The 17,664-nt window shown below is 50.4% G+C and overlaps 1 protein-coding gene across 3 annotated transcripts in view; it reads right to left on the bottom strand.

Moving 5' to 3' along the window:
- Positions 1-17,664, bottom strand: part of LOC144736631 (src kinase-associated phosphoprotein 2-like) — a 43,648-nt gene that overhangs the window by 10,276 nt on the left and 15,708 nt on the right. For all 3 annotated transcript variants that reach the window (XM_078619194.1, XM_078619195.1, XM_078619196.1), the window contains exons 4-7: positions 16,442-16,552; positions 1,728-1,808; positions 823-906; positions 99-223 (exon numbers count right to left, since the gene is read on the bottom strand). In XM_078619194.1, coding sequence (XP_078475320.1) covers positions 99-223; positions 823-906; positions 1,728-1,808; positions 16,442-16,552 — 401 coding nt within the window. The remainder of the gene's footprint in view (positions 1-98; positions 224-822; positions 907-1,727; positions 1,809-16,441; positions 16,553-17,664) is intronic.

Here is a 17,664-nt window from a genome sequence, read left to right as displayed (position 1 = left end):
GTGAGTTGCTGAGCTGGTGAGTTGCTGAGCTGCTGAGCTCACCGCAGCTCAGCGCAGCTCACCACAACTGGGGAGGGTGTCACGGGGCGGAGTGGCACCTGGAAACTGCGCTTGTCGGGAGCCGAGAGCTCGAAGCTGCAGCAGCTCTTCCTGTCCTTGCGGGTCGCCTCGGTGGCGCGCAGAGAGTAGCCGGCCAGAGGCACCGCGCCCTTCTGCTGCTTGTCTGTGAGACGGAGGGGCAGCGTGGACATCGTGGTCGTCGTCATCGTCGTCGTCGTCACCATCGTCGTCATCGTCATCATCATCGTCGTCATCATCATCGTCGTCATCGTGGTCATCATCATCATCGTCGTCATCGTCGTCATCATCATCGTCACCATCGTCGTCATCATCATCATCGTCATCATCATCATCGTCGTCATCATCGTCACCATCATCATCGTCGTCGTCATCATCGTCATCATCATCGTCACCTTCGTCGTCATCATCATCATCGTCATCATCATCATCGTCGTCATCATCATCGTCATCATCATCATCGTCACCATCATCGTCGCCATCATCGTCCGTCACCATCACCATCATCATCACCACCAGCATCAAAATCATCATTATCATCATCATCACCACCATCATCAACACCACTGTAATCATCATCGTCATCATCTTCGCCATCATCGTCATCATCATCGTCATTGTCCTCATGATCATTATCTTCATCATCATCATCGTTGTCGTCATGATGATCGTCACCATCGTCATCATCACTGCTGATAGTAGTAGTGGTAGTAGTAGTGGTAGTAGTAGTAGCAGTAGTACTACCTTTGCGGTCTCCGTAGTAGTAGAGGGCGTTGGACCCGAGCACGCACCAACGCCTCTGCCACTCGCCCACGAAGAAGCTGTGATCTGTCCACACACACCACGACGACGACGATGGTTACCATGACGACGACGATGGTTACCATGACGATAATGACGACGACGATGGTTACCATGACGATAATGACGATGACGATGATGGTGATGATGACGACGAGGATGATTACCATGACGAGAATGACGATGATGGTGATGACGACGACGATGGTTACCATGACGATAATGACGACGCCGATGATGGTCATGACAACGATGATGGTTACCATGACGATAATGACGACGACGATGATGGTGATGATGACGATGGTTGCCATGACGATAATGACGACGGCGATGATGTGATTACGACGACGATGGTTACCATGACGATAATGACGACGACGATGATGGTTACCATGACTGTAATGATGACGACGATGATGGTGATGATGACGACGATGGTTGCCATGACGATCATGACGGCGATGATGGTGATGACGACGATGGTTACCATGACGATAATGACGACGACGATGGTTACCATGACAATAATGACGACGCCGATGATGATCATGACGACGACGATAGTTACCATGACGATAATGACGACGATGGTGATGATGACGACGATGGTTGCCATGACGATAATGACGACGACGATGATGGTGATGACGTCGACGATGATGGTGATGACGACGACGATGGTTACCATGACGATAATGACGATTACGATGACGATGATGATCATATCGATTACTATGATGATAATGACGATGATTAGAATGATTGTGATGATGGCAACGAGGGCGATCATGACCCAGGTGATGAGCGTGATGATGATGATGATCTAGGCGATGATCGATCCTCACCCTTCCTCTTCTTGTCAAGGAACCCGGCCTTGATGACGTTTGGCAAGTCGGAAGCAGCAATGGCCGGCAGCTGCACGTAGACTGTTGGTCACACACAAAGACAAAGATCCCCGTGTAGCCTGCACAGACTATTGGGGGCAAGTGCACCTATGAAGGCCGGCACGGTACACGAAGGGGGTGGGTGGCCATCACCACGCCCGGCCGCCTTTGTCTCCCCAGTGGCGATGTTTACACACCGTGCCAGGTACTCGTTTGAGGCTGAGTCGACCGAGGGGAGGCCCACGACCGGTTCAGATAAATGCCTGCTGTACATTTGAAGTTTGCGTGTCTCTCTCTAGAGACACACAGAGACCCATAGAGACACACAGAGACCCATAGAGACACACAGAGACCCATAGAGACACAGAGATCCATAGAGACACACATAGACCCATAGAGGTGCACAGAGACCCATAACAGAGACCCATAGAGAAATACAGAGACCCATAGAGACACACAGAGACCCATAGAGACACACAGAGACCCATAGAGACACACAGAGACCCATAGAGACACACAGAGACCCATAGAGACACACAGAGACCCATTGAGACACACAGAGACCCATAGAGACACACAGAGACCCATAGAGACACACAGAGACCCATCGAGGTACGCAGAGACCCATAACAGAGACCCATAGAGACACACAGAGACCCATAGAGACACACAGAGACCCATAGACTCACACAGAGACCCATAGAGACACACAGAGACCCATAGAGACACACAGAGACCCATTGAGACACACAGAGACCCATAGAGACACACAGAGACCCATAGAGACACACAGAGACCCATAGAGACACACAGAGACCCATAGAGACACACAGAGACCCATAGAGACACACAGAGACCCATCGAGGTACGCAGAGACCCATAACAGAGACCCATAGAGACACACAGAGACCCATAGAGACACACAGAGACCCATAGACTCACACAGAGACCCATAGAGACACACAGAGACCCATAGACTCACACAGAGACCCATAGAGACACACAGAGACCCATAGAGACACACAGAGACCCATAGAGACACACAGAGACCCATAGAGACACACAGAGACTAATGGAGTTACGCACTGACAGCCGGGAGACCCCCAGCCCACGTGACAGACACCCCCCCCCCCCCCCCACTGGCGGAGAAGCATCCGAGGCGGTAACGATCTGGGCAATGTGATTAGCGGGTCTCAAAATAGATCTCCGCTTTATCATTTGTTCGGCATGGGGGGTGGTGAGGGTGCTGTGGGATGGAAGATGATGATGATGATGACGACGGTGATGGTGAGTCAAGGTCGAAAGGTCACAGTCGACAATTCCATTGATGGCACCCTCCCCTTGCCATCGCTTCGTTCCTTCTGCCAAATCTTGTGGTCGTTGGGACGTTGACACGCGCATCGCAAGGCCCTCTAATCACAGTTGCACCACCAACTTCAACACTATCATCATCACCAACATCACCACCATCACCACCATCACCACCAACATCACCACCATCATCACCACCAACATCACCACCAACATCACCATCACCACCACCAACATCACCACCAACATCACCATCAACATCACCACCAACATCACCATCACCACCACCAACATCACCACCATCATCATCACCACCAACATCACCACCATCATCATCACCACCAACATCACCACCATCACCACCAACATCACCACCATCACACCCACCATCATCACCACCAACATCACCACCATTATCACCACCAACATCACCAACATCACCACCAACATCACCAACATCACCACCATCATCACCACCAACATCACCACCATCACCACCAACATCACCACCATCACCACCACCAACATCACCACCATCACCACCAACATCACCACCACCACCCCCACCATCACCACCATCACCACCAACATCACCACCAACTTCACCATCACCACCAACATCACCACCATCATCACCACCAACATCACCACCATCACCACCACCAACATCACCACCATCAGCACCACCACCATCACCACCAACATCACCACCATCACCACCAACATCACCACCATCATCACCACCAACATCACCACCATCACCACCACCAACATCACCACCATCAGCACCACCACCATCACCACCAACATCACCACCATCACCACCAACATCACCACCAACATCACCACCATCATCACCACCAACATCACCACCATCACCACCACCAACATCACCACCATCACCACCACCAACATCACCACCACCACCCCCACCATCACCACCATCACCACCAACATCACCACCATCACCACCATCATCACCACCACCACCATCCTCCGGCTTCAGGTCTGCTCTTCCCCCATGGTCGTAGGCCTCTGGGTGCCGTTCCACGCGGTCAACCACCTTCCTCCTGCACCCTGCACAGGTGCTGAATCCACCCCCAACTCGCTCACCCCACCCTCCTGCACCTGCACAGATGTCCCACCCATCACACAACCTCCAACTCGCTCACCCCACCCTCCTGCACCTGCACAGATGTCCCACCCATCACACAACCTCCAACTCGCTCACCCCACCCTCCTGCACCTGCACAGATGTCCCACCCATCACACAACCTCCAACTCGCTCACCCCACCCTCCTGCACCCTGCAGAGGCATGGGGGGTGCTGCTGGTGGTGGGGTATGATGCTGGTGGTGGTGGTGGGGTATGATGCTGCTGGTGGAGTATGATGCTGCTGGTGGTTGTGGGGTATGATGCTGCTGGTGGTTGTGGGGTATGATGCTGCTGGTGGTGGTGGTGGGGTATGATACTGGTTGTGGAGTATGGTGCTGCTGGTGGTGGGGTATGATGCTGCTGGTGGTGGGGTATGATGCTGGTGGTGGTGGGGTATGATGCTGGTGGTGAGTATGATGCTGCTGGTGGAGTATGATGCTGCTGGTGGTTGTGGAGTATGGTGCTGCTGGTGGTGGGGTATGATGCTGCTGGTGGTATGATACTGGTGGTGGTGTATGTTGCTGCTGCTGGTGGTGGGGTATGATGCTGGTGGTGGTGGTATGATGCTGGTGGTGGTAATTAAAGCCCTCCAGTGGGAGGGTGAAATGGAATTACCGCGATCCCCGCAACGGAATTAGCCCCGAGGCGAGAGGCGTGTCGGATTCGAGCGAGTACACTGCCAATACTGGTAATGATCGATAGATAAACACAGTGTCAGCGAAGCGTCGCAGACTAATAACAACAACTACAATGATTTGCATTGTTGCTGTTGTTATTGTCGTTATGAAATCACATCCTTGGCTCAAGACGCGGCTGATTCGCACAATCTAAATCCATGGGTGGGATGACCCCAAGGGATTTCAGTGTTTGCGGAACTCAGAAACCAAATCATAACACCTCCAACTAAAGCACACAGCAATTCTAACAACCAGTGCCTATTGGCGTTTCCCATAACGGCTTGTCCTGTATCGTCTTGAAACCTATTTAACACCTGATAGTAGGAGGAGGCTTTCTTTCGTGACCTATTTTATCCCCCCTGCATTCGGAAGGATGTGATTAATATGATAATACAGGGAGGAACAATGTTCCACACTGCCCACCAGGGATTATTTAGCTGTCCGTCTGACTGTCTGTCTGTCTGTCGTACATAAATAAATATATAATACACACAGCTCTTTGATTGGTGGAGACCTACTGCCGGGTACGGAGAGGGGAGGTGCCTAAGGGAGGAGGGTCAGGGGAGGGGCCTAAGGAAGGGGGGAGTCAGGGGAGGGGCCTGAGGGGGGGGGTCAGCAGAGGGGCCTGAGGGAGGGGGGGTCAGGGGAGGGGCCTAAGGATATGGGGGGGGGGGGGGTGCTCAGGGGAGGGGCCTAACAGAAGGTTGGTCAGGGGAGGGGCCTGAGGATATGGGGGGGGGGGGTGGTCAGGGGAGGGGCCTAAGGGAAAGGGGGTCAGGGGAGGGGCCTAATGGGGGAGGGGCCTAAGGGAGGGGGGGGGCGATAGTTAAGGGGGCTGTCTGCCTGGCTACCTAAAGTCAAGTTATATTTTATACATACAGGTACGAACAACAGGTTCCACACTGCCCACCAGGGATTATTTGTCTGTCTGTCGTGCACGAATGCGCTGTCCAACCAAGTTCCTACCTGCCCACTCCGAAGGAACGTGTTATCCTAATTGCCTCGGGGCTACAGTAAATAACAGCTTAACCCCCCCCCCTACCCCTGCATCCCTCCACCCTGGCTCTTACCCTATAGAATCGCTTGTCACATACAACTTTCTCTGCCCACTACAGTAACAAAAAAATTGCTGTGGTTGCCCCACCTGTTTACGGAAGCTTGTGTTGCCTCCGAAACGTCGTGATTTAGTTAATTTAATTTTTATTTAATTTGTACCTACGTCACTTTAACAAAAGAACTAAAGAGGATTGATCCTTGCAGTCACGAAAACTTCAAATCTAGAATCCATAATATATCATTGGACCTCCTTTGCCAATACCAAAATATACTAATAGGGGTTTTCCCCTTTTTTCTGGCAACAAAACTGACACCTTTTTCAAGGTATTGGCAAAGGAGTTTCAAAGACAATGCATACATTGTCAGAGTATTGTTTTTTGTTTGCATTTGACTGCAAGTATTGTGGTTAATGTAAGCATGATTCCTTGCAAAAGGTGTCAGTTTTGCTGCCAGAAAAAAGGGGAAAACCCCTATTAGTAAATCCATAATATAGTTTTTGTTCGGGTCAGATCGCGTGATAATATAAACGTGTCGTTAAACCCGCCGTCACCCGACACGGCCAATTAGTGAGGCTTGTCACGTCAACAGAACGTGCCAATTCGTTACTAGTCAGCGACGTACATTGGGTCACGAGCGCGCACAGCGCCAGTGACTTCTAGTGATGAGAACTGGAATGTAAGTCGTCATCTCTGCTAGCAGAGTTGTGCGTTGCCATGGTAAATGGTCCCTAAGGAGCATGGTTCTAGCGGCAGGCAGAGAGAGAGAGAGCATGTGCGGACGTAGGAGCCCGATTGGCTGGCAAGGTCACGTGACAGGACAGGGTAAGGATGTGGGCCAATGGGGACAGAAGGGACACGTGATGTGAGGCCCAGAGTCTTCTAGTGAGTTCTAGAAGGGGGCGTGGCCGAGAGAAAGAGAACATGTGAGGACGTAGCAGCCCGATTGGCTGGCTAGGTCACGTGACAGGACAGGGTAAGGATGTGGGCCAATGGGGACAGAAGGGACACGTGACGTCAGTCCCAGAGTATTCTAGGGGGTTCTAGAAGGGGTCGTGGCCGAGAGAAAGAGAGCATGTGAGGACGTAGCAGCCCGATTGGCTGGCAAGGTCACGTGACAGCACAAGGTAAGGATGTGGGCCAATGGGGACAGAAGGGACACGTGATGTGAGGCCCAGAGTCTTCTAGTGAGAAGCTTTCGTGACTGCAAGGATTCATATTCTGAGGTTTTTTCGGCAACATCATGTAGGTAAAATGTTTTAATTATTTTATTTTACTTTTATTAATTTTATTTTTTTACCTACATGACTTTACCGAAAAAACCTAAGAATATCTTATAGTGAGTTCTAGAAGGGGACGTGGCCGAGAGAGAGAGCATGTGAGGACGTAGCAGCCCGATTGGCTGGCAAGGTCACGTGACAGGACAGGGTAAAGATGTGGGCCAATGGTGACAGAAGGGACACGTGATGTAAGGCTCAGAGTTTTCTAGAGAGTTCTAGAAGAGGGTGTGGCCGAGAGAAAGAGAGCGTGTGAGGACGTAGCAGCCCGATTGGCTGGCTAGGTCACGTGACAGGATAGGGTAAGGATGTGGGCCAATGGTGACAGAAGGGACACGTGATGTGAGGCCCAGAGTCTTCTAGTGAGTTCTAGAAGGGGGCGTGGCCGAGAGAAAGAGAGCATGTGAGGACGTAGCAGCCCGATTGGCTGGCTAGGTCACGTGACAGGACAGGGTAAGGATGTGGGCCAATGGGGACAGAAGGGACACGTGATGTGAGGCCCAGAGTCTTCTAGTGAGAAGCTTTCGTGACTGCAAGGATTCATATTCTTAGGTTTTTTCGGCAACGTCACGTAGGTAAATTTTTTTAATTATTTTATTTTACTTTTATTAATTTTATTTTTTTACCTACATGACTTTACCGAAAAAACCTAAGAATATCTTATAGTGAGTTCTAGAAGGGGACGTGGCCGAGAGAGAGAGCATGTGAGGACGTAGCAGCCCGATTGGCTGGCAAGGTCACGTGACAGGACAGGGTAAAGATGTGGGCCAATGGTGACAGAAGGGACACGTGATGTAAGGCTCAGAGTTTTCTAGAGAGTTCTAGAAGAGGGTGTGGCCGAGAGAAAGAGAGCGTGTGAGGACGTAGCAGCCCGATTGGCTGGCTAGGTCACGTGACAGGATAGGGTAAAGATGTGGGCCAATGGTGACAGAAGGGACACGTGATGTGAGGCCCAGAGTCTTCTAGTGAGTTCTAGAAGGGGGCGTGGCCGAGAGAAAGAGAGCATGTGAGGACGTAGCAGCCCGATTGGCTGGCTAGGTCACGTGACAGGACAGGGTAAGGATGTGGGCCAATGGGGACAGAAGGGACACGTGATGTGAGGCCCAGAGTCTTCTAGTGAGAAGCTTTCGTGACTGCAAGGATTCATATTCTTAGGTTTTTTCGGCAACGTCACGTAGGTAAATTTTTTTAATTATTTTATTTTACTTTTATTAATTTTATTTTTTTACCTACATGACTTTACCGAAAAAACCTAAGAATATCTTATAGTGAGTTCTAGAAGGGGACGTGGCCGAGAGAGAGAGCATGTGAGGACGTAGCAGCCCGATTGGCTGGCAAGGTCACGTGACAGGACAGGGTAAAGATGTGGGCCAATGGTGACAGAAGGGACACGTGATGTAAGGCTCAGAGTTTTCTAGAGAGTTCTAGATGAGGGTGTGGCCGAGAGAAAGAGAGAGTGTGAGGACGTAGCAGCCCGATTGGCTGGCTAGGTCACGTGACAGGATAGTGTAAGGATGTGGGCCAATGGTGACAGAAGGGACACGTGATGTGAGGCCCAGAGTCTTCTAGAGAGTTCTAGAAGAGGGCGTGGCCGAGGAGGAGCCGGGCAACGGTGAGGGGCATAAAAGGGAGGTCCTGAGGTCCGATCCGGCCTGTCTACTGGATTGGAACCGGACATGCGACGTCTCTTCGCTCTTGACGCTCGCCATCGTGGGTCAGGCAGTGCGTCAACTGACCTGACCCGGTTACGTAGTTACCCCTGGTGGTTACCGTTATATAGTTATCCCGTTAGTACGTCTTATGTAGTTACCCCGTTGTGGTCATAGAATAAACGTGTTGCTGCCAAAGTCAAGGGTGTCTCTCACGTGAACCCACTACACTAGTACAGCAAATTTGAGTACTCAGATTGTAAATGTTGTGGATTTTCGAGAACTCAGACTGTAAATGTTGTGGATTTGTTGAGAACTCAGATAGTAAATGTTGTGGATTTGTTGAGAACTCAGATAGTAAATGTTGTGGATTTGTTGAGAACTCAGATAGTAAATGTTGTGGATTTGTTGAGAACTCAAATTGTAAATGTTGTGGATTTTTGAGAAGTCAGATTGTATATGTTGTGGATTTTCTGAGACCTCAGATTGTAAATGTCGTGGGTTTTACTCTCCAACACACAACCGATTAGTGCTGTACTCGTGACGAATTGGCCACGTTTTGTTTACGTTACAACCCCTCACCAATTGGCTGTGTCGGGTGGTGGCGGCGGGTTTAACGACAACATTTATATTTACACCATCTAACCCCCCCACTCCACCCCACCGCTTATTAAAGGGTATTCTGTTAAGCTAAGACGGGCCTATTTACACTGGCATCCGTGGTGTTTATTCCGCTGTGCGTACACACACACACACACAGAGACGCTGGCGGGAGCTTGAGCAACGGGGATTCTGCAGAAGTCAATTAGCGATCATGCATAACGATCTCAGTTACGGCTTAATGAGTTCCCCTTTGTACAAACAACGCGTACGAATTTAAACGTCTGCAGCCGCGATGATTTAATTGCGAGCTTCAAGCTTCACGTACAGAGACACACGCACACGCCGCCGTGTGTCAGCGTGCATGCGACGCAAACACAAAGGTCCCCCCCACAAAGTGTAGCCTCTAACAGACGCATCTTCTTGGTTCTTTCGGTAAAGTCATCACGTAGAAGGGAAATAATAAAATAATAAAAATAAAACACAATAAAATAATTCTCACGACGTTTCGGCCACAACGCAAGCAGCCGTCCTCAGGTGAAGAACAGGTCTGTCGGAAAGACAGCGTCTGAATGGGCACCACCATGCTTGGCAGCGTATATGGTTTGGCAGCGTATATGGTTTGCTCTGTTTCTTCACCTGAGGACGGCTGCTTGCGTTGTGGCCGAAACGTCGTGAGAATTATTTTATTATTTCCCTTCTACGTGACTTTACCGAAAGAACCAAGAAGATGAATCCCTGCAGTCACGAAAGCTTTAAATCGAAACTCTAACAGACTGTTGGGGCAAGTGCTGTTAGCGAGTCGCTTACCTACGAAGGTCGGCACGGCACACGACGTATGGGTGGGTGGGTGGCAAGCAGCCACGCCCGGCCGCCTTTGTCTCCCCAGTAGCGATATTTACAGACCGCACCAGGTACTCATTTGAGGCTGAGTCGACCTAGGGGAGTCCCAGGACCCGTACACTTAATCGCGTCGCTCGTGTCGGTAGCCGTGAGCGGGAATCGATTTGGCGTCGCCGCGTTTGTATCGCAGTGCGCTAATCACTGCGCCACCGCTCCTAACTGCACATACAAAGACAAAGATCCCACGTATAGCCTTAACAGACTGTTGGGGCAAGTGCTGTTAGTGTCTATATGGGGAGCGGTAGTGTAGCGGTTAGCGCGCCGCGCTACGAACCTGGCGACCCGGGTTCGATTCCCGCTCACGGCAAACACCCAGTGACGATTATCTAAACCGGTCCTGGGCCTCCCTTAGGTCGACTCAGCCTCAAATGAGTACCTGGTGCGGTGTGTAAACATCGCCACTAGGGCGACAAAGGCGGTCGGGCGTGGTGCTGGCCACCCACCCCCTCGTGTACCGTTGCGGCCTTCATAGGTGCTCGCTAACAGCACTTGCCCCTACAGTCTGTTAAGGCTACACGGGGGATCTTTGTCTTTGGTGCAACCCACATGTCACCCCAACACAGCCGTCCGGCCGGTTAACCTTCTGACCCCGTGGCCTCTATCGGACATCAGTTTAAAAACAACAACAACCCAAGCGCTTCCCAGCTCATCTGATTTCTCTAATTCTCCTCCTGCCTTAATTCTAATAAAAAGTGTGCCGTACTTGGCCCTTCCCCCCTCTCCAACCATTCTATATACGGAGTGGTAGCTCTTGCAATCTCTCATTTACTTGATACAGCTGTCGTGGCTGTGACGGTTCCACCTGAAGACGGAAGCTTGTGTTGCCTCCGAAACGTCGTGATTTTTATTTAATTTTACTTTTATTAATTTTAATTGTTTTACCTACGTGACTTTACCGACAACACCTAAGAATATGAATATCTCCTCCTGCCGTATCAATTCAACGCTCTCAATCCGTTTCCAGTGAGTGGGGGGCATCACCGCAGTTCTGGACACGTCCGCCAGGCGGCGCTGCGACCACGCAGACCTTGACCGAGACACTTCTTGAAGCTTTGGCGGTCACGTTGCTAACACCCACTCCCCCCCGATGATCCTAGTAGCACAAGTAGCTACATATGTAGCAGCTACGCCCCCCCCCCACTTTCAAGGGCCCCCCACTTTCAAGGGCGCTCCAAACGCTTTCAAGCTATCAATTCAGGTTCAGTGATTCTGCACTTGCTCTGTTACTATAGTACTATACCGCCTTCGACTTTTATGAACGACTGGGTGTTTAAGGTTAGCGGTGTGAGTGTGTGTTCGTGTGTTGTTCGTGTGTTGTTCGTGTGTGTCTCGGTGTATGTGTGTCTGAGTGTGTGTGTGTCTCGGTGTGTGTGTCTGTGTGTGTGTCTCGGTGTGTGCGCCTGTGTGTGTGCCTGTGTGTGTGCCTGTGTGTGTGCCTGTGTGCGTGTCTTTGCGCATGTGTGTGTATTTGTGTGTGTGTGTCTAGGTGTGTGTGTCTTTGTGCCTGTGTGCGTGTCTTTGCGCGTGTGTGTGTGTGTCTGTGTTCGTGTGTTGTTCGTGTATTTGTGTGTGTGTGTCTAGGTGTATGTGTGTGCCTGTGTGTGTGTCTGTGTGTGTCTGTGTTCGTGTGTTGTTCGTGTATTTGTGTGTGTGTGTGTCTAGGTGTGTGTGTGTGTGTCTGTGTTCGTGTGTTGTTAGTGTATTTGTGTGTGTGTGTCTAGGTGTGTGTGTGTGCCTGTGTGTGTGCCTGTGTGTGTGTCTCTGTTCGTGTGTTGTTCGTGTATTTGTGTGTGTGTGTGTCTATGTGTGTGTGTGCCTGTGTGTGTGTGCCTGTGTGTGTGTCTGTGTTCGTGTGTTGTTCGTGTATGTGTGTGTCGAGGTGTATGTGTGTGCCTGTGTGTGTGCCTGTGTGTGTGTCTGTGTTCGTCTGTTGTTCGTGTATTTGTGTGTGTGTGTAGGTGTGCGTGTGTCTGTGTTCGTCTGTTGTTCGTGTATGTGTCTAGGTGTGTGTGTCTGGGTGTGTGTCTTTGTGCCTGTGTGCGTGTCTTTGCGTGTGTGTGTGTGTGTCTGTGTTCGTGTGTTGTTAGTGTATTTGTGTGGGTGTGTCTAGGTGTATGTGTGTGCCTGTGTGTGTGCCTGTGTGTGTGTGTCTGTATTCGTGTGTTGTTCGTGTATTTGTGTGTGTGTCTGGGTGTGTGTCTTTGTGCCTGTGTGCGTGTCTTTGCGTGTGTGTGTGTGTGTCTGTGTTCGTCTGTTGTTCGTGTATGTGTCTAGGTGTGTGTGTCTGGGTGTGTGTCTTTGTGCCTGTGTGCGTGTCTTTGCGTGTGTGTGTGTGTGTCTGTGTTCGTGTGTTGTTAGTGTATTTGTGTGGGTGTGTCTAGGTGTGTGTGTGTGTCTGTGTGTGTTCGATTCCCGCTGTCTGTCGAGGCTATACGGGGCATCTTTGCCTCTGTTGGTATAGTGAGCGAGTGAGTGAGTGGAGGTGGAGAAGCTGAGTTTGTTGCTTGCTGGAGGCTACGCGTGGGTCTTTCGTTCCGTGACCGTGGCCAGAAGAAGTTCTGTGGGAAGTTTTCTTGGCCTGCACCGGTAACATTCCTACCGTTCCTAGAATCGGACTCCCTCGAGAGAGGATGTGGTCTTCATAACGACAACGACAACAACAGCAATAATTGTTGTTGTTCACGCTGCACAGACTTTGTGTTTAGCCGTCGGGCATTACCAGAGTTTGTAAGAAGACTCGCTGCACACACAAAGGCAATGATGTCCCGTGTAGCCTCCACAGAATGTTGGGGCAAGTGCAGTCAGCGAGTAGCACCCTACGAAGGCCGTCACTGCGGCACACGAGGGGGTGTCGTTGCCGGCACCACCACGCCCACATCGCACCAGGTACTCATTTGAGGCTGAGTCGATCTAGGGGAGGCCCTAGGATCCCCCACTACCACCACCACCACACAACTTTTACTCACCCTGTTCCCCAAGCCTATCTTTTATCGCTCTGCCACCCACTCACCCACCCACTCACCCACCCACCCACTCACCCACCCAACCAACCACTCACCCACTCACTCACCCACCCACCCACCCAACCAACCACTCACCCACCCACTCATCCACCCCACCCACCCACCCAACCACTCACCCACTCACTCACCCAACCAACCACCCACCTAACCACTCACCCACCCAACCACTCACCCACCCAACCACTCACCCACCTAACCACTCACCCACCCACCCACCGACCCACCCCTCTGCTGTGACTTGTATTTGATGGAAATCGTCTCCATGGCAGGGGTTGTCTCTCAAGCGGAGATGGAAATCACGACAAGATGTGGAGGAATCGATTTGTCTCGATATTCATAAGTGCAGCCATCATCACCACCATCACCACCACCACTGGAATCACCAAAGACAAAGTCTCCCCCCCCCCCCGTATAGCCTCGACAGACTGTAAGGCAAGTGCTGTTTGCGAGCCGGCCCTGTGGCACGCGAGGGGGTGGGTGGCCAACAGCACCACGCCCGGCCGCCTTTGTCTCCCCAGTGGCGATGTTTACTACACATCGCGCCAGGTACTCGTTTGAGGCTGAGTCGACCTAGGCGAGGCCCAGGACCGGTTTAGATAATCTTCACCGGTGTTGGTGGCCATGAGCGGGAAACGAACTCGGGTCGCTAGGATCATCACCACCACAATCACCACAATCACCACAATCACTACCACCACAATCACCACAATCACTATCACCACAATCACTACCACCACAATCACCACAATCACTACCACCACAATCACCACCACCACAATCACTACCACCACAATCACCACAATCACTATCACCACAATCACTACCACCACAATCACCACAATCACTATCACCACAATCACTACCACCACAATCACCACCACCACAATCACTATCACCACAATCACCACAATCACTATCACCACAATCACTACCACCACAATCACTACCACCACAATCATCACTATCACTATCACCACAATCACCACCACCACAATCACTATCACCACAATCACCACAATCACTACCACCACAATCACCACCACCACAATCACTACCACCACAATCACCACAATCACTATCACCACAATCACTACCACCACAATCACTACCACCACAATCATCACTATCACCACAATAACTGCCACTACTATCACCAGCACCACAATTACCATCACCACCACCATCACCACCCCAATCACCACCACAATCACCACCACCACAATCACCACCACCACAATCACCACCACCACAATTACCATCACCACCACCCACACAATCTCCAGCACCGCCATCACCATTATCACCATCACCACCACAATCTCCGGCACCACCATCATCACCACTACCACCACCGACCCCATCTCCCTCTGCGCGGCAGTTAAAGCAATGGGGCAAACATTTACTCTTTGGTTCGATCGGTAAAGTCACGTAGGCAAACATTCTTTTATTTTCTACCCACGTGACTTTATTACCGAAAGAACCAAAGAGTATGGATTCCTGCAGTCACGAAAGCTTCAAATCAAGATTCGATGGAGCGAAATTGATGAAATCCCAGCCACCTCTGCCCACCGCCGGGGTCTGAATGACTCCCACACCGCGGTTGCGTCTGGGATCGGCAGGGTCGGCTGTGGTGAAGAAAAGCGTGGGCACGCCCCCCACCTCGTGCAAACGTGTGGTCCGGCATGGAAGAGTAGGCCAAGTACCATCTCTAGAGCTCCCTCGAAGTGGGAGGCACTTTCCGACGGCAGTGTCACGCGCAGCTGCAGGGTTACTCCATCATCATCGTCATTTAGGGGCCGTCCATAAATGACGTCACGCGATTTTGGACGATTTTTGACCCCCCCCCCCCCCTCGTCACACGGCGTCACAAAAAGTCAGACCCCCCCCCCTCTCAAATATGACGTCACAAAGCTCTGCCCCCCCCCCCCCAAATAAAACATGCTTCAAATCGCTTTAAACTATTGTCATTGTAGTGCGTATTTAATGTGGCGCTGCACTCTGATGTTGTAGGAGAAAACATTTACTAAAGAGTCTATTTAATTAAGTAGAACGTGATGTCTACATTTATTTAAAGTTGCGCATTTTGATGTGACGTCACATTTCTCAAACCCCCCCTCCCCTCGTCACACATCGTCACAAATGTCTGACCAGCCCCCTCCCCCCCCCCTAGGTGCGTGACGTCATTTATGGACGGCCCCTTAGAATATTTACTGCCTCGCCTAGTATATAGGAGGTCGTGGGTTCGATCCCGACCCTTGCCTCCTGCTGTATATTTGGAGTTTTTGTGTCTCTCTCTCTCATCATCATCACGGTGGCTAGGAGATGTTAACTACCTCGCCTGGTCTACAGGAGGTCGTGGGCTCGATCCCGACCCTGACGCCTGCTGCTGCTGTATATTTGGAGTTTGCGTGTCTCTCTCTCATCATCATCACGGTGGCTAGGAGATGTTAACTACCTCGCCTGGTATACAGGAGGACGTGGATTTGATATCAACCCTGACGCCTGCTGCTGTATATTTGGAGTTTGCGTGTCTCTCTCTCTCATCATCATCACGGTGGCTAGGAGATGTTAACTACCTCGCCTGCCATACAGGAGGTCGTGGGTTCAATCCTGACCCTGACGATGCCTGCTGCTGTATATTTGGAGTTTGCGTGTCTCTCTCTCTCATCATCATCACGGTGGGTATGAGATGTTAACTACCTCGCCTGGTGTACAGGAGGTCGTGGGTTCAATCCCGACCCTGACGTCTGCTGCTGTATATTTCTAGTTTGCGTGTTTCTCTCTCCCGTGGTTTTGTGGCTTATTCCCTTGCCACGTTACGAATCGACATCACCCCGCTTTAGAGTCATTTGGCTGCTATACATCCTCCACGTGATGGTAATCCACGTGGTCGACGCTATCGTTTCATGCTAAGAAATAAAATAAAATAAGAGCCGCATGGAAAGTTGAGTGGGCCTTACCCCGGTATTTTTTTTTTTTACAAAAACAGAGTTAGTTAGTTAGTTAGTGAGTCGATGTTTGTCGTTTACCCTCGTGACCGGCGGCGTCTTCCTGCGCTGCTTCCGAGGGTTCGGAGGTGAGATCCGTTTGGGACGTGGAGCTCACGTCACTGCTCTGCCCGTTGCTCTCCTGATCGCATTCTGCCCGCGGAAGTGACAACATCAACAACAACAACAGCATCAACAAACAACATCATCAACAACATAAACAACATGAACAACAACATCAGCAACAACATCAACAATAACATCAGCAACATGAACAGCTACAACATCAACAACATCAACAACATCACCACCATCATCAGCAGCTCAGAAGTCAAGTTCTACATTAGCAATGCGAATTGCTACATCAACAACCAACATCAACAAACAACATCAACAACATCAACAACATCACCATCATCACGAACAGCTCAAACGCCAACAACCACATTACCAATGTGAATTGCAACATGAATAAACAACATCAACAACAATGTCAACAAACATCATCATCAGCTCAAACGTCAACATCTACATTAGCAATGTGAATAACAACAACATCAACAAAAACTTATTGTTATTCCTAAGCCGAACCAACTAGCCCACGATACACTAGTACTAGCTCTACCACTAACTAACCAGTCCCTAGTACTAACTCTACCACTAACTAACCAGTCACTAGTACTAACTCTACCACTAACTAACCAGTCCCTAGTACTAGCTCTACCACTAACTAACCAGTCACTGTACTAGCTCTACCACTAACTAACCAGTCCCTAGTACTAGCTCTACCACTAACTAACCAGTCCCTAGTACTAGCTCTACCACTAACTAACCAGTCCCTAGTACTAGCTCTACCACTAACTAACCAGTCCCTAGTACTAGCTCTACCACTAACTAACCAGTCCCTAGTACTAACTCTACCACTAACTAACCAGTCACTAGTACTAGCTCTACCACTAACTAACCAGTCCCTAGTACTAGCTCTACCACTAACTAACCAGTCCCTAGTACTAGCTCTACCACTAACTAGCCAGTCACTAGTACTAGCTCTACCACTAACTAACCAGTCCCTAGTACTAGCTCTACCACTAACTAACCAGTCCCTAGTACTAGCTCTACCACTAACTAACCAGTCCCTAGTACTAGCTCTACCACTAACTAACCAGTCACTAGTACTAGCTCTACCACTAACTAACCAGTCCCTAGTACTAGCTCTACCACTAACTTACCAGTCACTAGTACTAGCTCTACCACTAACTAACCAG

Source organism: Lampetra planeri, chromosome 62 (assembly GCF_965212315.1).
Source record: "Lampetra planeri chromosome 62, kcLamPlan1.2.h2, whole genome shotgun sequence".
Classification (NCBI taxonomy): Eukaryota; Metazoa; Chordata; class Hyperoartia; order Petromyzontiformes; family Petromyzontidae; genus Lampetra; species Lampetra planeri.
Note: the sequence above shows the minus strand (reverse complement) of the source record. Positions and strands in the feature narration are given on the sequence as shown.